This window comes from Heliangelus exortis, chromosome 8 (assembly GCF_036169615.1).
Source record: "Heliangelus exortis chromosome 8, bHelExo1.hap1, whole genome shotgun sequence".
NCBI lineage: Eukaryota > Metazoa > Chordata > Aves > Apodiformes > Trochilidae > Heliangelus > Heliangelus exortis.
This window is the reverse complement of record NC_092429.1, coordinates 5,797,214-5,817,905: the sequence shown is the minus strand read 5'-3', so window position 1 is coordinate 5,817,905 and position 20,692 is coordinate 5,797,214. Positions and strand designations below refer to the sequence as shown.

At 38.3% G+C, this 20,692-nt stretch overlaps 2 protein-coding genes across 7 annotated transcripts in view; one reads left to right on the top strand and one right to left on the bottom strand.

Moving 5' to 3' along the window:
* LOC139798912 (protein zyg-11 homolog B) overlaps positions 1 to 13,261 on the top strand; it is a 22,343-nt gene extending 9,082 nt beyond the window's left edge. For all 4 annotated transcript variants that reach the window (XM_071750091.1, XM_071750092.1, XM_071750093.1 and 1 more), the window contains exons 3-14: positions 320 to 1,074; positions 3,052 to 3,192; positions 4,336 to 4,512; positions 5,634 to 5,698; positions 6,341 to 6,440; positions 6,522 to 6,572; positions 7,178 to 7,339; positions 7,447 to 7,494; positions 8,118 to 8,315; positions 8,410 to 8,462; positions 9,065 to 9,162; positions 11,221 to 13,261. In XM_071750091.1, the coding sequence (XP_071606192.1) occupies positions 320 to 1,074; positions 3,052 to 3,192; positions 4,336 to 4,512; positions 5,634 to 5,698; positions 6,341 to 6,440; positions 6,522 to 6,572; positions 7,178 to 7,339; positions 7,447 to 7,494; positions 8,118 to 8,315; positions 8,410 to 8,462; positions 9,065 to 9,162; positions 11,221 to 11,411 (2,039 nt within the window). In that variant the 3' untranslated portion in view covers positions 11,412 to 13,261. The remainder of the gene's footprint in view (positions 1 to 319; positions 1,075 to 3,051; positions 3,193 to 4,335; positions 4,513 to 5,633; positions 5,699 to 6,340; positions 6,441 to 6,521; positions 6,573 to 7,177; positions 7,340 to 7,446; positions 7,495 to 8,117; positions 8,316 to 8,409; positions 8,463 to 9,064; positions 9,163 to 11,220) is intronic.
* ECHDC2 (enoyl-CoA hydratase domain containing 2) lies at positions 13,186 to 20,692 on the bottom strand. Of its 3 annotated transcripts, none has more exons than XM_071750118.1 (10): positions 20,515 to 20,692; positions 19,379 to 19,544; positions 18,731 to 18,818; positions 18,100 to 18,186; positions 17,370 to 17,462; positions 16,709 to 16,765; positions 16,137 to 16,324; positions 15,632 to 15,682; positions 15,293 to 15,340; positions 13,186 to 14,630 (listed from the first exon to the last, which is right to left on the bottom strand). In XM_071750118.1, exons 4-10 carry the CDS (start codon positions 18,158 to 18,160, stop codon positions 14,553 to 14,555), a joined length of 576 nt encoding a protein of 191 aa, XP_071606219.1. In that variant the 5' UTR covers positions 18,161 to 18,186; positions 18,731 to 18,818; positions 19,379 to 19,544; positions 20,515 to 20,692; the 3' UTR covers positions 13,186 to 14,552. The 3 variants fall into 3 exon arrangements, with proteins under 3 accessions (XP_071606219.1, XP_071606218.1, XP_071606220.1); XM_071750117.1 differs by having other exon boundaries at positions 19,379 to 19,446; XM_071750119.1 differs by lacking the exon at positions 19,379 to 19,544.

Genomic DNA, 20,692 nt, shown 5'->3' with positions numbered 1-20,692 from the left:
TGCTGTAGTCTGAATGATTTTAATCATATCCACATTTTACTTATGGCATGTTCCATGTTCTAAACCAAACGGGAGATGTGTATATGCTGCATCTTAATTTATGTGTCCTATTCTTAAACCCAACACTTTCTGAAAGTGACAACAGAATCTTAAAAGTGGAATTTCAAATAAAAAAAAAATTGGGGCCAGTGGTGTGATGATCTGAGACAAACTAAGTGGCGACTGGTTTTCTTTGTTAACTTTGTAACCTTTGGGTTTTTGGAAGAAAAGTGGTATTCCACTTTGTTTGGAGCCAAACACTAATGCTGTTTTCCAACAGGGCTCCTTAATGATGGAACCGTGGGCATCTTCCGAGGCAACCAGATGCGTTTGAAACGAGCTTGTATCAGGAAAGCAAAGATCTCTGCTGTGGCTTTCCGGAAAGCATTCTGCCATCACAAGCTGGTAGAACTTGATGCCACTGGGGTGAATGCTGATATAACCATCACAGACATTATAAGTGGACTTGGCAGCAATAAATGGATCCAACAGAAGCTGCAATGCCTTGTGCTGAACTCACTAACTCTTTCTTTGGAAGACCCGTATGAGAGGTGCTTCAGTCAGCTGTCTGGGCTCCGTGCTTTGAGCATTACCAATGTTCTGTTCTACAACGAGGACTTGGCAGATGTTGCTTCACTTCCTAGGTTAGAAAGTTTGGATATATCCAACACCTCTGTCACTGACATAACAGCACTCCTCACCTGCAAAGACCGACTCAAGTCTTTGACCATGCACCACCTGAAATGCTTGAAAATGACCACAACCCAGATTCTAGATGTTATAAGAGAACTAAAATACCTGAATCACCTTGATATTTCAGATGACAAGCAGTTCACCTCAGACATAGCACTTCGTTTACTGGAACAGAAAGATATCCTGCCTAACCTTGTGTCTTTGGACATTTCTGGAAGGAAACATGTTACGGATAAAGCTGTAGAAGCCTTTATTCAGCAACGGCCCACAATGCAGTTTGTAGGACTTCTAGCTACTGATGCTGGCTACTCAGAATTCCTAACAGGAGCAGGAAACTTAAAGGTTAAGTGGAAGAATTAATTTTACTGAAAAATTACAATGTGCAGGAAAAATAGAGCTAATTATTTGTAACAAATGTATGCGGGTGCTTCAGAGGGTGCTGTAGGTTCATTTATTTAACTGTTAATTGTAATTACTGACTTTATGTCAGATTTCTACTTAATCCTGGCACTGAAGCTGCTAAATTTATGTTATTACATATTGTAAGAAGCATCTATTTTCTGTGCCTTTTCAGTGAGCCTTGGATCCTAATTTAATGTATCAGATTTAAGAGAGCTGAACTTTGTGTAGTCTGAAGTAATTTACTGGAATAATATTCTCTGGATTCCAGCACAGTACATAGCATGAGGCAACAGTATGCAAGAGGTGAAGGTACAATGTGCATAAGCTTTGAGGAGTTCATAATTAACACATCAGATACAATAAAATGTAATTACTGAGCTGCTGTTGCACTCTATCACCACTTCTATTTCTTATTACAATATTTCTGCCCACCTTGAAAGGTCTTTTGGTGACAGACATGTAAAAAGCAATTACTTAGGATGGAAAAACTTCTTCTTCTTGAACAAATCCTAGATTACTTAGCCCATTAGGATGTGATGATGTTTGCTGGTGTTTTTATTTAACTTCTAGTGCCAGGCAACAAGATGTCACTCCCTGTTTGGTAGAATATGCATTCTCTTACTAGAGAATAAGCCTATCCTGTCCCTGCTGTGAAGGGGTCAGAATTAAAGGAGAAAAAGATGTTTAGAAATGTCAGTGGTGTATCATCTTTGAGTCTGAGTTTTGCTTTCTACTGTGCCATAAAGATGATGGAAGCTGCAGAGGGAATGAGGAAGAGTTTACATAATGTGTCCACAGTTTAGTCTGTCTCCTGTGCAAGCTGAGTTTTGCACTTCAGTTTTAAAATTCAAAATGCTCTTGTTTACAGGCAAGAGAGGTCACAGCTACAAAATGTTAGAATATTTTTTTTCCTGGAATTTTTGACTGTTGTTAATGTCCCAGTTTCTTGAGTACTTAGCTGTCACAAATGATAGTGATCTCTCAAGGCTGTAATATATTCCTGATATATAAAGTTTAAAAAAAAATTCTCTTGTGACAGTTCCATCTCTGAACATTTGCTTACCCTTATGTGACACATTAAGCAGAACAAGTTCTGCACGCTTCCCTAAGAATTAAAAAAAAATAACAGTGGCTGCAGCAATGATTCACTAAATATTGAATGAAGGATTGATGAAAAAGCCATCTACAGTTATCCAATTTACAGTTATAAAGTAGAAGAAATATTCTTAAATAGAAAATACAGCAGAGTGCAAAGTGAAACAATTTGCATCTAGCTGCTGATTTAATATTCTGAATTTAAGCTCATATTAATCAACAACTCATAGCTTGCAATGCAGTCTTCACCTAAGTGAGCTTATTGTTTTCACATATAACTGAGGACTGGTTTTAAGAATTATGTCCTCTGCAGAGCACATGAGTTAGTTCTTTTTGGTGCTGGAAAGCTATTGCTACAGGTACAGCTTATAGGAAATTTTATGTAGAGAAAGAATGAAATCTTTTTTTATTGGCAGAGCTAGACCTCAGAGCCAAGAAATTACAGCCAAAATGCCATCTCCATCACTTTATCAACTGCATTTGACAGAGCATTTGGTTAAAAATAGTGCATTTAGGCATTTGGTGCATCATAAGAGCTTTTGTTAGTTTAGAAGTGCTACTTCTACTTTGAGGTTTCATACAGCTCTGTTTATAGACATGACAGAAGCCTAATTTTGGCTTAAAATTTGGATACTGCTTTATGAAGAATGTTTGAATATTGTGTAGTTCTGGGTTAATATGGCCATGTTAATCATTTGCTTACTGAAGGATTTGGCTGAAAATGTTGTCATTTTTGAAACTGCAGCTTTGCACTCTTTAAGACCAAATTTTTTAAAGTGAAATGGTGACATCTTGAACTAAAGATCCTTTGTGTGTTTTTAGGTGTCAGGAGAAGCAAATGAAACTCAGATTTCTGAAGCACTGAAGCGTTACAGTGAACGGGCCTTCTTTGTGAGAGAAGCACTCTTTCATTTATTCAGCCTGACACATGTAATGGAAAAAACAAAGCCTGAAATTTTAAAGGTGAAATAATACTGTTTTGGTGTTTGCCATGCATTGTTTCTTAAACCCAAGCCTATCTCCCAATAGGTATAAATTATTTTGCAACCTTTCGATTTTTTTTGCTGTATTTTTTAAGATGAAAATTGTAATGTTAGATAAAAATTAACAGGTATTTAAACAGTAGTGTGGTGGAAGATGCCCTGTAGAGTTTTACATTAGGTTAACTTGGTCTGACTAATGTATCTCAATTTAGTTACATCTAAATGAATTTTTTGATGAAATTTTGACTATGATACAGTTTTCTTCAGATGCTGAATTCTGTCATTAGAATATATCTGCACTGGGTCAAATCAGAGGTCTGTCTAATATTCCCCAGGTACAACAATGCCTTCTTCTGATGCTTACAAAACAGTAACAATAAGGAAGACATTCAGTGGTATTTCTCTTCACTGTCACCTTCCAGTGTCATAACAAGTGCATAAATATTGCCAGTGGTGATCTATATTGGTCTCTAGCTTGGAAAATCCTAGGAACTTCCTTAGAAATATATTTTAGACACTGTCTTTCCATGTCTAGACCATCAGAGATCATGTGATTAATGTGATCATAAAAGGAGGCATCAGTAAGGACAGATTTTTGTTTTTCCAGGTCTCTTTTGAAGTTGAAAAACTAACCTTGATTTTGTTTGCTTCAACAGCAAACAAAAGATGGCTTCAATATCAAAAAGACTTTGGCAGTCAATAATCAACAAGAAAAATATTTGCTTAACTCAGGTCACAATCATCATTACCATCAGACTGCAGAAACTCTGTTCTACCTCTTTCATCTCTGAAAGGGTTTGGTGATTTGTATCCCAGGATGTAAAGCAAACCCTGCACCTTTCTAGGAATCCCTTGCAGACCATGCATGCACTTCTCTCCTTTGAGAGGCTGCTGCAACCAGTGCTAAGGGACTTGTATAAATAGAAATTGTCAGCTTTGAGTCACTGAGCATAAGGAAGTCTTCTTCCTGAGAATTAGAATCACACCAGATGGATTTTGCACTTAAGTAAAAAGGAGGCAGAAACTGGGGGCTGTGAGTCATTGCTGTCACCTCAAGCAGCTTTTGGGGTGTCTGCACAAACATGTAAGTAACTCATGTGGGCAAAACTCTTCAACATTTCAGCTCGTGGTTATTGGGATGAGAAATCACCCCTTGAACTTGCCCGTGCAGCTGGCAGCAAGCGCCTGTGTCTTCAACCTCACTAAGCAGGACTTAGCAGCAGGGATGCCTGTGAGACTGCTGGCTGATGTCACTCACCTGCTCCTGAAGGCCATGGAACACTTCCCTAATCATCAACAGGTAAAAAAAAGACAAAATTTCTTTATTCTCTGGAGTGTTCTTTGTCTCCTGGATCTTGCAAAAGGTTTCTCCGCATGTCACAGCCTCAAGAGCAGCTGTAAGCAAATGCTCACACAGGTGTGTTTGTGTGTGGTTTAAGTGAATGCTGTTTCCTCTTTTACTTCCTGCCTTGTAGGACTTCCATGAATTTAAACCCATGAACGAAGTAGAAAATGTTGTGTGAGTCAGTTGCAGATAGAGACAATCTTGCTTAGAAGAAAGGCAAACATCCCCCAGCAAAAACAGAAGAAAAATGTAAACCAAGACATGATGCTGCTGGATATCTGAGAAAATGATGACTTTTATCTTGATAGAACCATTACCCAGGCAGGATTAAATAAATATGCTCAGTGGTTATCCTGTTCTGTCTTAAACAAACCTCTCCTGGCAAATGTTGCATATACAAATACAGATTATTTCCTTATGGTTATTCAACAATTTGTGCTTGATAAGAATGACTGAGGCATCAAAGGAACACAAGTCCTTCAAAGACTCCATGGGCAAATCCTTTGTCTCCAATTTCTCAGTGCATTTCTGAATGATCAGTACTGTGGTTGGAGTTGAGAGTTTCATCATTCATCGAGGCACTGGTGACATTAGCATTATAGCATGTGATATTACTGCCTTTTGGAAGAGTCTCATCTCCTGGACAAAGCTTAAATAGCTTTGTGTGATTTAGGCAAGTGTCACTGTTGAAAACATCAGTTTTTAAGGTTAAGTAATAGGAAGAAACACTGATGAGGCAGCCCTCCCATTCATATCTCTAGTTACAGCTAAAGTTCTAGATAATATTTCCTATCAAATGTTTTGGTCAGTTTTTAAAAGTTCTTTTAAATTATTTTTTTCAGTGTTCACATTCAGCTTTAATGGGGCTTCTTTTTTTTTGGGTATAAGTTTGAAGACAACTGGCTTTTACAAGACAGCTTAATTCGTTCTGAGGTGTATTAATTTACATTCAAGAAAGAAAGATTTTAATTTTTTATGACTATTTTTCAAAGCAGATCATGGAATTGTTTAATGATTCATAGCAAAGTATTCTGAAATATGTATGTCTCAAAATAATTCCCTTTCATTTCTCATAGCTGCAAAAGAATTGCCTTCTTTCACTATGCAGTGACAGAATCCTTCAGGATGTTCCATTTAACAGGCAAGTTTTCTACATTGGTTAAAATAAGGAGTAGCACTGCACAACTCTTGTCTGTTTAGCACTGAAATATGTTTATGATTTCTTAATATTTGAAAGGTCATGACTTCCCTAGAGACTTGATCCTTCAGAAGGTTTCTTTAGGGTCAGTGTTTCTGAGCTTAAATCATTCCAAAGTGCTGAATTTGCCTGGCTGATTGTATTTTGGGCCTGTAATTCACACCTCTTCTGAATGCAGGTCTGAAAAAAAATCCTTTGGCATCCAGGTATTTTTTACTTCACCTGGATGGGTCTATCACTAATTGCATGTAACTGAAGTCAAGTTTTCTTTGGGAATCTGATTTTTCTACTGAAATGTTTTGTCCATACGCTTTCAAGTGTATTGGTCTGATATTTCAGAATATTGTGCCAGATTTGGCTTCCTTTGTTGGAAGCAATTCCTGTGCACGTTTTCATGTAATTAGAAGTAAGAGACCCTAAGAAAACAGCTCAAAGCTGACCTATAATTTCACTGTGTACCTTGTTGGTTCTAGGCATACTTCTATGGTTTCTTTTGTAGTGCATGCATTTGTATCTGATGTGTCATCTGTGTACATTTTTCTTTTACTGGAATGTATGAAAATTAAATTTATTTTTAACTTCCAGGTTTGAAGCAGCCAAACTTGTTATGCAGTGGCTGTGTAATCATGAAGATCAAAACATGCAAAGGATGGCTGTAGCCATAATCTCCATTCTTGCTGCAAAGGTACAAAATTTAAACTTTGGTATGATCAAAGAGTGTTTCTAATGTCTAAAAAATTGCTGATATAATTTTGTTTGTTTACAGCTTTCAACAGAGCAAACTGCTCAACTTGGTGCAGAGCTCTTCATTGTTAGGGTAAGTCAAAAATACCATCTTCTCCAGCTGTCCATGCTATTCATCCAGTATTCCCAAAGATGAAAAGTAAACATGAGGAGATAGAGTTCTAAGAATATATAAGATGGATTCATTTGAAAGTTCTGTAGAACAGAAAAGCCTAGAGAATTTGTTAGAGGTAATATTGGGGACAATATAAGATACCTGGCAATGACACATAATAGCACAGATGAAAAGAAGCTGGGAAAACTTGACACAATTAATACAAAATAAAATAGCAAGATGTCTGTTAATACCTGTTCTCTAAGATGAAAGATACTCAAAAGAGAATATCTGAAGTAAATGATTAGTGCTGTCAGTGTTCACATGGGGTCCAGAGTTCTGTGGATGGCTTTGTGCCTTTTGTAATAGTACTACACATGTAATTATGGTGAAAATAAAGGAATTCCTCTATCAGGAAACCTTGTTCAAAAGAGAGGATAAAAGTTCAATAGCTGTTTTATTTTGTCTGGTTTGAACCTAAAAATTTAGATCTTTGCATTACCCCAGGCGGTGCAGAAAGAAACAGAGCAGATAATACAATTTCTGATAGGCAGTCATAACTGTTTGTTTGTTTGTTTCCCCAGCAACTTCTTCAAATAGTTAAACAGAAAACAAACCAGAATCTTGTAGATACTACCCTCAAGTTCACACTCAGTGCACTTTGGAACCTCACTGATGAATCTCCAACAACGTGTCGCCACTTCATTGAAAACCAAGGGCTGGAACTTTTCATGAGAGTCTTAGAGGTGAGGAGTACAGTTTTGGTGGTGGATTATGAGGACAGGTTTATAATTAACTTTCTTTCAATAATAAGCATAAATGGTTACCTGTAATTTGTTTCTTTTTTCCACAGTCTTTCCCATCTGAATCATCCATCCAACAGAAAGTTCTTGGACTTCTGGTGAGACAAAAAAGGGGGAAAAAAAAGCCTGAAATAATATGTATTTTTTAAATTTTGTTTTGTTTTGTTTTTTTAACCCATGTTAATCTGAAATTTGCCTAATATTTTTGTTAATATTTATCTTTCTGGTATGCATTAATCACCTTGGTACTGCTTTGGACTGTTCTACCAATTGTCCAAAAGCACAAGGTACATTGACTGTGAGAGTAAACAAAAAAGAGCTTTTAAGGAAGGGCAGGGAGTGAGCCTTCAAACGAGTACAAATGCAAAAAGTAGTTTGGAAATCAGTGGAATTTGGAATTGTGCAGTGCTGAAACTTGCTGAAATTTTGAGTGTTTGAGGATGTTTAAACTTGCCTTTAGTTTAGTGTAATCTGCATGCTAATGGCCTAAAACTGATTATGAGAAAACCTTTGTTTGGGGCAAATTGCTGTATTAGAATGGAAATATTTTCAAAATAAGCAAAAGCACTATTTTTGCATCCAGGTGATCCCCTGGATGTGTGAAAATTTTATTTTGGTGTTTATATGTGTTTATTTACACAGTGCAGTTTAAGTTTGTATGTTTATCCCCCTCATACCATATTCTTTCTCTTGGTAACATTTAATATTTCCCCTTTTCCAGAATAACATTGCTGAAGTTAAAGAACTCCATTCTGAACTCATGTGGAAGGACTTTATAGACCACATCAGTAAATTATTGCACAGTGTGGAGGTGGAAGTCAGCTACTTTGCAGCAGGGATTATTGCTCATTTGATATCTCGAGGAGAGCAGGCCTGGACCTTAAGTCGCAGCCAGAGGACATCTCTGCTTGAACAGCTGGTACAGAAGTGATGGTGAATTTTATCATACTCTTGACCATTTTGTCAGTGTTTGTATTTAACAATGAGTGTTCTTGGTTCTGTATTTTTTGCAGCATTCTGCCATCTTGAATTGGCCAACCCCAGAATGCGAGATGGTGGCTTACAGGTAATTATTGTTTTGATTTAGAGTTTGGAAAATAAAATGAATTGAACTTAAAACTTCCTCCTAAAGAAGAGGGAGCTGCTGGCCAGACATGGTTTTGTGCAGTGGAAAAACACCTATTGGTTTAAAATACACATTAGTTATCCTTCTGTGACCAAAGAAGGTTAAGAACTACTGTAAAAGAAAAATACATTGTTCTGACTGCTTTTCTATTAAAGGTCTAAAAGACTTAGACATAAAGATTAACAGGTAAAGTTGCATTTGATAGCACTAGGTTAGCACTGTCTGCCCTAGACAAAGAAGCTTGAGACCAAAAAATACAACTAGATTATTTCTGTTCATCAAATTCTTATAATTTTCTCTGGATTTACCCATGCTTTTAAGGAGCAGGAGGTATGCAAACATTATGGCAAAAGTATACCATATAACCATATTATTCTTGTTAGCAATTGTCTTAAACATTAAAAGGCTCTCCTGCTGCATCTAAAATGGTGGTTTATTGAGTGTCTCAGCTAGCTAAGCCTATAGCTGAATGAGGAGACAATGTGTGACCTCTGGACTAGAGATACCCAGCAGTAAAGTGAGTTGCTGCTTCTCTTCTCTAGGTCTTTCAATCCGTTTTTTCCTCTTCTTGGCTGTTTCATGACTCCTGGTGTCCAGCTGTGGGCAGTGTGGGCCATGCAGCACGTCTGCAGCAAAAATCGTATGTATTAAGATAATATTACCCTTAAAAGTCTTATTTCTTAGCATGTTATTCACTAGCATGAAGTGGGAAAAGTAGGGATTCCTAGGATATTCACTCCTAATCCTGTGGAGAAACTATGTTTAGGCTTTAACTAAATAGTGCAGGAAAAGAGAGTAATAGAAGTTTTTTATATCCTTTTTATTTATGGGAATTTTGTAGATACGTGTTAATATTAACTACTTTTTTGCCTTGCAAAGGTGTTTTTAGCTAGAAACTTAAATATTAATAGGCAACAAATTTATTTTAAGTTAAGAACAGTGATTGTAGCAGGTAGCTATCTCTTACTATCAAAACAGAAACTTAGAAGCTTAGGCAGCCCTTGTCTCTAATCACCTTTTTGCAATAACGTGCTGTGACATGAGGGTCAGTTTCTTAATCTGTCTGTGAAATGATTTGAGAACATGTGGTGAAATGCACAAGTATTGGGGAAAGAAATAAATCCCCTGGGCATAATTAAATTAAGACAGGACAAATCTTCTTGGCTTTAAATGCTTTATTTTTTTGTTAGATAAATTTGTATGATGTGAATGTGTGTATTGCCATTAACGAGATAGGAAGCAGCTTTCTTCTGAAGTATGAAAAGTATTTTCTGTGCCAGCTTTTTAATCTTTCTGACAGCAATATGCCTATGCTTGTTTATTCCTATGCCATAAAATCACTATTTCTGCAGTGAAGACACCTGTTCAAGTCCAAACCATAGCATGGCAAGATATGTAATTGCACATGAAGTGCTGTTTTCCTACTCTTTATAGAGCTTGTAATTCTAATGGAACACTGTTCCCAGGGTACCTTGTCCACAGATCTGTGAGGGCTTTTCCCACATTAAAGTAGAACTGTTCTGACAAAGTTATGTTACTGGTCAGACTATGGATAACAGTTTTGGACAAAGACAAACACAATTCTGTGTTAATGAAATTGAAGGTTTCTCCCCTAATTTGTGGCTCAGCCCTGTTAACTTAATTTGGTGCTATTTATACTACTTTTAGTGTTTATTTTGTGCTGCCCTCTCCTCTGGGCTTTCAACATGCCATGGAGGTTTGTATTGACAGTAAGTGACTGCTCTGTAGGTTGGAGAGGCTGAAAATACTTGCTTGGTGTACTCCTAGTTTGAGATCAGGACAGCATTTCCAAAGTTCAGTTCTGATGCTAATTAGTGTAAGAAGCTTCTTGTCAAAGCTGCTGAGAAACCAAATGTTTGGTAGCAGATGTAATTAATAATCCTCTCTGAGGAAAAATGTGGTTAATTCTGAAAGAGAAGGATTTATTTGGGAGTAAAGTCTTAAGCTTTTGGTGCTTAGCACCGAGAAGGCTTCTTGTCTGGAGAGGAGATGCATTTTATTTTGACCTCTTCTTTTAGATGAGGGTGAAAAGTAGTCTGAAATAAATGGGAATTATTTTCTTGTCAGGTTTTGTTTGTTTGTTTGTTTGTGCTTTTTTCTCATTTTGCTATTTCTCTGTACCTACCTCAATGAGCCAACTTAACTAAAATATTAGCAGCACTGCAGTGAATGTGATTCCAGTGAAAGACCTAATGTCAGCCTAAAGCTGCTTCACTGAGATGAATGGTGAAATGGGGCACATCTTAGGTAATGCTCTGTGGATTGCATTACAGTCATCCTGATCTTCCTGTAGCAACTTCTGAAGCTTCTATGCTACAGTAAACATATGGCTCTTTCTTTTCTGGTCCCTGCATGTAATAAACTGGAACTGATGTAGGCGTGCTTTCAATTTTTTAATATTGATAATGAAAGTGGAAAGGAAAATATAATTTTATCCCTGAAAAGGCATTCATGGCAACTCACAACTAGCTAAAGGCTGCCATAATAGCATTTGGCAAAGTGTTTTTGAAGGAACTAGTTCCAGTTCACTCTACAGGCCTGTACAAATGGTGTGGTATATTTGATACCATTTTTGGTATTGGTTCTGTACCACTGGTTTTGGTAAAGGTGTGTATTCCAAGACACTTTCCATGTTAATTTCCCCCCCTTTTTTTCTTTTTTTTTTTTTTTATCACAGCTGCCAGGTACTGCAGCATGTTAATTGAAGAAGGTGGTTTACAGCACTTGTACAACATCAAGGAAAATGTCCAGACTGATCCACATGTCCAAAGGATTGCTATTGCCATCCTAGATAGTTTGGAAAAACACATAATGCGTCACGGGAGACCACCTCCATGTAGGAAACAGCCACAAAATAAACCAAACTGAAAGCTGCAGGTAGAGAGGTGTAAAGTAGTGTCTCTGTAATAATCCTTTCTGATGTGTGTGTAGTTGGAGTAAGTTGTAATATAGTGGTCACCATTCAAGTGATTTGCTGATGACTGTGGTACCCAGAACCGTGTACAGTAACCTGTGGTGAATGTCAGCTTTCACAGCAGCTTCATATGCAACTTGTAAAGGGTCACTGCCTGAGCTGGTGGTCCCTGTAGGATTGCTGCTGGCTACAAAGAGATGGGACTTGTACAGATCATTATGCACATCTGAAAAAAAAAAAAAGACTTCTGGGGGTATCTTGTGTTGTGACTTCTGGGACAGAAAGTTATTTCATCCCTACGATTGCTCTTCATAACACTGTTTACCAGTTTGGTGTTTGAATAGAAGTGTGTGTGGTTGTGAGAATCAACACTTTTACAGATTAAAACAAAAGTTACATGCATGCAGGTTACAGTGAGACTTGTAACTAAGGCGACCAAAATGTCCATTGTCTCATAACCCTTCTCAACACAAAAGGGGTCTTCAACCTCCTTTTCATTTTGCCTGCAAGCTGTGTTCTTTTGTTTTCCTTGCTGCTAGAACAATGCTTTTTTGCAGTTTGCCTCTCCTGACTCCTCTCTACTCTTAGCAAGGTGGGGATCATCACTGCATCAGGGAAAGGAGAAACCTGCTAGAGTAAAGCAATAGAAACAGGATTAAAAGGAGACACAGTACTAAAAGGATGAACTAAGCTTGAGATTTTAAACTCTGTAACAAAGGTGTGTGGGGGGGGTGTTGTTTGACTACTTTGGGTTGTGTGTGATACCTTTCTTTTGTTTATTTAGAATACTGATAGGGAGAGAAGGCTCTTTAGAGTAAAATACTGATTTGTCTTCATCACGAAGGGGATTGCATGTCTTGATAGGAGGCCCAGGGTATTTGGTCACCTTATTTATAAGAGATTAATAATTGCTCTCATTTTCTGTAAATATTATGTCAGTATTGTGCAGTGAATTATATTTCCAAGTCATCATAGTGCAAAATACCACCCAATGTTCTGTGTAAGCCCTGTGTCAATTGCATTGTTTTGTGGAGTGTGAAATTTTACATGAAGATATTACTTGTAACAACTTCTTTCTTTCTCGGTTACCTACGGGTTTCAACTCATGTTGAATGAAACATTGCACAGCATAGAGATGCCTGATCAAATACAAGTGATGGAAGCAAACTGCATGTCTGTTCCAATTCAGTTTTATTTCAGGTATTGTTTTTGTTTATCTGGTTAGTCTCCATACTTCATGGTGACTGGTTGATAGTCAAGAGACTTCTGTAAATATGTTGGTAATTGTGCTTGAAAGGAAACTTACGTTTGGTAGAATACTAGCAGGGATGGCTTCTTCATGATGACCATATTTTACTGTTTTTAACTCCTTCCCTCTTTCAACTCCCATCCTTCAAATAAAAAAAAATCACCTCTAATCTTCCATAATCTAGTTTTGTGTATTTCAGCAACTTCAAAACTTTTAACAGGTACTGATCCAGTAACTGAATCAATGTTGTGTAATTGCTTTTTGTACAAAGGTATAATTTGGCTAGCATCATTCCCATGTGTGTATCTGGTTATATACAATTTTCTTGATCTAGAAGGAAATTAAATTGGTTGTAGCTTTGAATTATGAAGATGGATTAAAAAAAAAAAGGGCCTGCAAGCCTTTACCCACCACCCTTCTGAGATGTCTGCTATGGGATTTCTGCTACAAAATTTGTTACATGAAATGGAACATGAAACTTGTCAAAATTGGTGTTAATAGAATGCATATAAATCAATTGCTACAAGGTTTTAAAATAAAGATAACAACTCTCAATACAGTACTGTTTTTTCCTAATACCAGGAGAATTTCCTGAAGCATCTTAACTAAAACTGTGGGAAAAAAAAAAAATTGCTACTGCATGCAGCACAAAATAAACGTGATACAGGAATCAGTCCAGATGGTGAAGATGTCACTCAGTGAAGTTCTGCAACCAGCAAGCCCAGAGAGTGTGAATGATTTTCCATGCCCTTGTTTTGTTCCCACATGATTCAGGCAAGCAGTGAGCAGAATTATTTTAAGCTGAAAAGTATGAATGCCATCAGGTGCCAGTTACAGAGAGGTCTCTTCATTTCTGTGCATCTTCAGGAGTTCCTGCCAGGATAGAATAATTCTGGAAGGAACTTTTAAGCTTGTATTTCAGCTGTGGCATTTGCAGTTGTTCTTATGAATGCTGAAGATCCTGACTCTGCTTTACCTGTGCAGATCTTTACACAGGAGATTTGTAACCTTACCACATTGTGCATATACCTCACCCACAGAATGATTTGCTTAACTTCTGGCACTAGTGAAATCATGGTTTGTGTTGGCTGTCATGGCATAAAGTGATGCCCAGCTCCAATGTGCTAAGCCACATTTTGTAAGTATATTGTGATAACCTAGAAAGTATCTATTAAAAATACATTTCTCTGACTATACTAATTCACATTGAAAACCCCAATCTAGGGAAGTAAGAAGCTGTAGAACAAAATCACCTTGGAGGTTTTCCAGCACTAAGCAGGAGAAAACTTCAGTTTCCAATGAGGCAACAGAGTATAGGTGATGGGAGAGAGGTAACATGCCTGAGATGTATGGCACATGCTTCTATGGTTGGCATCTGCACATAAAGGTATTGCATTTTCTCAAGCACTGATAGTGTTTTTGCACAATTCAAAAACAGATGTGGGATAGAACACCATAACTCTGTGTTAATAGTGTTAGTTCTCTCTGATTAGTTGTAAGAAAATGATAAAGTTTTAGGTTTGGTTGGTTGGTTTTTTTCCTATCAACTTCTAGATGCAGCATATTTTCTGGATTTTTTTTTAATTTGCTTATGGTGAGGTAAAGCTTCTGCATACTCTATACTTGCACACCCTTAACCAATGACTTAATGTGTATGCTCTTTAGAAAGATCAGCTCTGTAAAGTTAAATCTTTGAGAATTCTTACAGTGAAGTGAACCAGTGGAGTATTCAGAAATGCAGTCCAAGGAAAGCAGCTAAATGGAATACAGTCATAAACCAAATAAATCAGTGGGTCTTCTTAACTCCCCCCTTTATCTTCAAAAATAAAGGGGATGCTAGGAAGCATTATTTGCCAGTAAACTGAGGTGGTCGTTTCTCCCTGAAGGCAGCCATCCCTTCCTGACGGTCTCTTGTGGGAATATTCTACATTGAAAAAAAAAAAAAAGGTATGTTTGTTTAATTGCCAAGTTTGGCTTGTTTTTAAATACTGACTAAGTTGGCAGTAGTGAGCTAAGACTACTTTTTTTTCAATCACATATTAAGTCCAAAGTTTTGCCATTAGGAAAATAGAGAGACTGGGTTGTGGTGTAAATCACAAGCAAAGCATCTAAGACAAAGACTAAAGAACTACATAGGAAAACAGTTTTTCATAAATTTAATACTTCAGCATCTTAAAATACACTGAATGTCACAGCAGTTACATTGTTCCATTTGCTGAGAAATGTGCCTGCTCTGAAAACTTCTCAAAGAACAACTGCAGAAGAATCTGGTTTTCCATTAAACTTAAACACATTTGTAAAGCTTACCCTGTAATTAATGTATTGTTGAAACTAAGAATATACAATTACTTTAGACAGAAGGGTGCTTGAGAAAGGACTCTGGTCTTGGGCAGACAGAGAGGCAGCTATATATATTCTGAAACAGAAATCCAGATCTGCACTTCTGTTCTCAAAGCTATACATTTAACTTAGTGTTCCCTTACAGAGAGGAAAATACAAGAGGAATTGAATGGCTATACCATGAGTACCTGGCTCTAGAAAATGTACAGTTGTTCCTTTCAGGAAAGTATTCTGAACATAACCTACCTGGGCATAACACATCCCCTCAATAGCCATCCCTGATGCAATGTCAACCTGGAGATGAGAAGGAAGTGAGATTTGTCTGTAGTAGAGCCCTCAAAACTACTTCATAGCCCTCAAATCAATAAACATTCACACAAAGTGAGTGACTTTCACTCCTGTGTTAGAATGACAGTGTTAGCATCTGTAGAAAAAAAAAAAATCCCGTCATATTAATTTTGTCTTCAAAGCAAATCTTTAAAAGCAGTTATAACTCACCTGTTATAAATGATTTTACTGTCTTAATTTGTAGGAGCTGCCCATCTGCTAATTTACCTCAGTATTAAAAAAAATTAAAATAATTACCTCCATTCCTCTGTTAATTGCCAGTTTTCCCATTTTCACAGCAAATGGAGCCTTAATAAAGGGAAAACAAAACCATAAAACCAAAGCACATTTAAAAAATTAAAGTCACATCAGCTCATTAACATTGTCATTGTTAATATCATTATCCTACCTTCAAATGACCTTTTAGGCTATAGAAATTTGCAGTAAGTTAATAATTGTATTTTTAGGGCAATTTGGCATTATCTACAGTTAATGGATGTACACTGTGCAAGGTTTCAATGTGTTCCACAGGTCGGTGTAACCACAGCTTAGAGGCAAAAACATTATCTGGGTTAAGCAGCTGGATGTTAACACCTGTTCCTATAAAAATTGCATTCACACAAAAGGACAGAGTTAAGAGACTTAAACAGCAGGGACCAAGACTTTAATATTTCACAGAAAGGAATTTCAATTGTGTGTTTGCTTTCTCTTAGGGGAAGCTGGAAGACCTTCTTTACACAGACCACAGGAATTACACACTTACCTGAGGAAGGATTTCTTCAGCCAAAGTTAATGCCCTCTGGTAAGCTGCATCTCCCTCACTGTTCTGTGGCACTGCATGGTTTACTAAGCCCATGGAGAAGGCTGCTTGTCCATCAATCTGTCTACCAGTGAAAATCAGTTCCTTTGCAAGGCCTATTCCAACACATCTGGGCAGGCGCTGGGTTCCACCTTATGACAACAGCAAAAACACCATTTTCCATTTCTGAGAAATGCCCAAAATAGCAGTAGTTATTTTATTTCTCCTTATGTAAGAAGGAAGTTTGAAAAATAAAGGGATCATGCATTTCTTTATTAATTACTAGCTAAATATATTCAACATTTTGCAAGGCACCTGAAGCCTTTGAGTATTTTGATAACCAAGAAAAGGCATAGAGGTACTTTCCTAAATTCACAGCATGTCCAAGACAGGGCTTGGAACCAAACTGGATTCATAAATCTCTTGGATCACTGTAAGACTCTACTTCTAATTTACATACAAAGCACTGGGAGTGCTGTAATGGCAAATTAATTACAGGTGAGAAAGTAAGAGACTGAAGATTTAGTGTTGGTTACCTGCTCCAGGAAGAAGCCCTCTTGTGGTCTCAATAAGACCCATTTTAGCTGATGAAGCTATTTAAAAAATAAATACAGGGTTTAGTTACTTTTTGATCTGTCCATCTATTTCTCATACTGAAACAATAAAACTATAGAACTGTCAATACTGAACTGGAAATCCATTTCTCTAGATAAGTAGAAAGTCTGGAAGTGCTTAATGTCTATCTCAAGTTAAATAAGAGATGTGTAGTATAGCTGCTTATCCCTAATGTAGCAATTTTATCTAGAAAAATGAACCTTGGGCCCACTGTGGATGAAATGTAATGGATGGAAGAATCAAAACTGAAGTCTTGCAATCCAAACTGATTTAAGTAGGGAAGGTTAGATCTAGCCAGAATGCTGATCCAATATTACACATGCTAATAACTATTTATTTCTACTAATAAATAGTTTTCTGAAGGAATCCTAACGTTGTCTAAAAAGAGGCTTTAAGTTTTAAGTATGGAAACTGCATTCCCAATAGTTTCTCCATGTAACAATTTCCAGAACTCACTTCCTGAACTGTTTAAATTTCTCTCATAGCCTTCAGGATTCCACTAACAGTTGTCATGTGTGAAAGTTCTCTGTAAAACACAGTCACCTGTTGCAAGAAGAATGCTGCATCAAGCATCACACAAACCTGCTACTCGAAGATCACAGGCCAGAGCCAGTTCCAGTCCACCCCCCAACGCGTAGCCATCTATTGCAGCAATGGTGGGAACAGGCAGGGCAGCTAGGGAAGAGAATAGATGGGATTATATAGCTGGAAGCAGGCTTCAGAGCCTACAGTTCTGTGCTGTAACTAACCTGCACCTTGACTGCTTCTGTGGTTTGTGAGACAGGATCGTTCTCTCTGCATTTTTCATTTTTTAATTACTGCAATTGTGGTTGGTATTTTAGGCAGATTTCTCTTTGATATGCCTCTCTAGTGAGAGCAGAATAATTCATAAATAGGGGGGAAAAAGTCACAGAAGTCCACATTTCTTTCAGAAAAAAAACAACAAAAAAACAAGGGGGAAAGGGGCTGTAGATACAAACCCCCTATCACTCAACAAACACATTTAGCAAATCCAGAGATCCATATCCATGTTCTTAGGTCACTGCCATATCATGAGTGCTTCTGAGTATGTGCTGAAAGTGAGACAGCCAATTTAGCTCATTTTGTATTGAAGTGCATCTTATCCTTGGAGTGGCAGCAGGATAGTTGGTATTTAATTCTAATCAGATCTTTGTTTCAGACATAAGCTGGAAGTTTTTGGGAAGCTACTCCTAAATGGATGACCTGGTGGGGCTGGCGTCCTTCACAACATTTCTAAATGATTCACTACAGGTGGTTTAGGACAAATTTCCAAAATGAGACACTGATTTACCTATTTCATCCATGAGATGTCTTAGCCTTCTAACAAAGTGTCCAACTTCTTCATTATTCATCTTTGCACGTTCCTTTAAGTCTGCTCCTAAATAAGGGAGAAAAACGTTAGAATCCAGGAGCAGGGAAAAAGATATCTGAACTGTGTTCCTTCCTATCCCTCTCAGAGGACAGACCATTTCAGAAGTCTTCAAATTCCATTTTCTGCTTAAGTAAGGTCAGTGGAAGTTGGGAGTGTGTACATTTGGACTGGAGAAGTGGCTGGGGTGCTCCTCAGTGCCCTCTAAACAGATTTCCCAGAGGAGCATCAATCACAATCTGTAAGGAAGATTATCCATAAAACTGGAAACTGAGGACTCCAGCATCAGAGGCCCCCATGCTTGAAGGAGTTTATAAATGGAAAACAAATAGTAGCACCACACAGCCACTCCATCACACATCTTCATCACTGAAGCCAAGAGAGAAGGAACAGATGAGAACAATGTGTTTGGTATGTGCTACACAAAAGCCATCTTGTTTTTCTCTTAGCAGGCATTTCTTATTGCTTTATTTTTGCACTATTTGATCAGCACACAGCACTAAAAGCTGTCAGTGTTTTTAAAATCATAGTTTGCAGAGTTTTTGTTACTTACCAGCACAAAATACACCTTTCACCTCACTCTTGAACACCACCACCCGAACCTTCTCATCAGAGCGGAGTTGTTCCAGAACACTGAACAGCTGTGAGGGAGTACAAATGAGAAGAAAAACTTTTAGCATATGGATGTATGTATCTAATTTTTAGCAAGCTGATGAACTATAATAATTTATTTTTTTTTCATTCCTTCTGCAGGTGCCAGCAGGAATTTCCTCAGAAACATGTTTTCCCATCACTTTTTTTCTTCCATTCAGAGATAAGCCTTTGCTGTGCTGTAAACTCCCCTTCCTGTCCAGGCATCATGAGCCAGACTTTCTCCAGCATGTATCAGCCTTGAACAGATCATTTGCTAAGGTCAGACAATGAGTATGTTTTTATTCTAATTACTCAAGTGATGATATTAACTTGCATCCAAGTTACCTAACTTAAATAATTCCTATAACTCTGTCCAATCCACACCTGAAGTTACTGCAATATTGACTTAACACAATCTCTTTTTCTTCAGGCTAACGTGCCTTGCCCTAGTTCAGTTTCCCACTGATCTGCAGCAAGAGATTTAAGTTTTTGCTTCACTTTTACAACTTTTCTTATTGCATTTAGTTACTGATCATGATTCCAGACATGTTTACTGGCCCATACTCACTTCATTTACAAATACTTTTCCCAATGAATTTCTTGCGTGGGGTCAGTTCATTAGGATTTCAGCAATACCTTAGTAATAGGAGACAATTTCAGTTATACTTCATTTAATTCTCTGACACAGTAATTAGACTGGGAACAATATCTGCATATGCTGCATCTTCTCTTTCCTGAAAATGCATAGAAAAGTTATTTTTGAAGTGGAGGTGTTAGACTATTACTATGAAAACCTAGTTATCCAGGTCACGTGTAAAGTTCATTAGCTAGCACTGTGAATAATAAGCAGACTTAAAAAAAAAAATGAACATGACTCTTAGAATCACTGCACTTCAAGTCCATTGCTTAATGAAGAAAACCATCCTCTTGGGATTGCTGTTTTCATGAGAATAGCACAGACTGGTCATGTTACAGAACCATTTTGAAACTGCAGCTCTATTTAATGTAGTGTTCCTAAGCTCATCAGTTGAATGAACTTCAAGTTCCTAAGTCCAAACAGAAAAACGAGACCATATCTACCTACTTCTCCCTTGCACTGTGTTGTGTAAATTATTATCCAATGCTTTCGGTATGCTTTAGTGAGAAAAAATGGTATCTCATTTCCTTGGCTGGACTTGTGCTCCCTTCCCAGGCCTTAACGTTGTAAGAGGCTGTTCCTGCTGTAGGTGCACAGATGAACCTTTTGTCTGTAGTTCCTGGTCCTTCTGTCTTTATTTCTCTGCCAGTGACTAGTTAGTAAACGAGTTAGTGTCACAGAGGAATAAAGACATGGGTGACAGCAGCCAAGAATGGAAATTCACAGATTTGGTAACTACATTAATGTATATATAACCAGTACAGCTGCCAAGAACTATTCACAGCGGCAGAGTCCCCAGGGCCCGCCTGAGGGACAGCAGGAGCTGGCACAGCCCAGGCTCATGTCGGGTCTTGGAACACAGGCGGTCCCACTCCGGTCGGTCCGGGAGCTGCGGAGCCTTCCCCGGGAACTGATGAAATTAAACCGAGCCACCGGCTGCTGCCTCCGCTTTCAACGCCACAAAACTCCGGGCACCCGATCGGCTCCGCGGGCCTCTGGGAGGTGCCTTTAAACCAGCGCCGGGGCCTACACCCGACCGCTGCGGCCCCCGGGTTCTCCGGACTCACCGCTGCGCTGCTCCCCGCCGGCCGCGCCCACCAGCACCTCCGCGCCCCTCCGCGGGGCTGCCCTCAGGAGCCCAGAGCCACTCCAGCGCAGCACTTCGCGCCCCCCCCGCCCCAGCCGCATCATGGCGCCGCTCCCGGAGCTCCGCGCCTCGGGTTTCAGCCCCGGGGGAACCGGGGC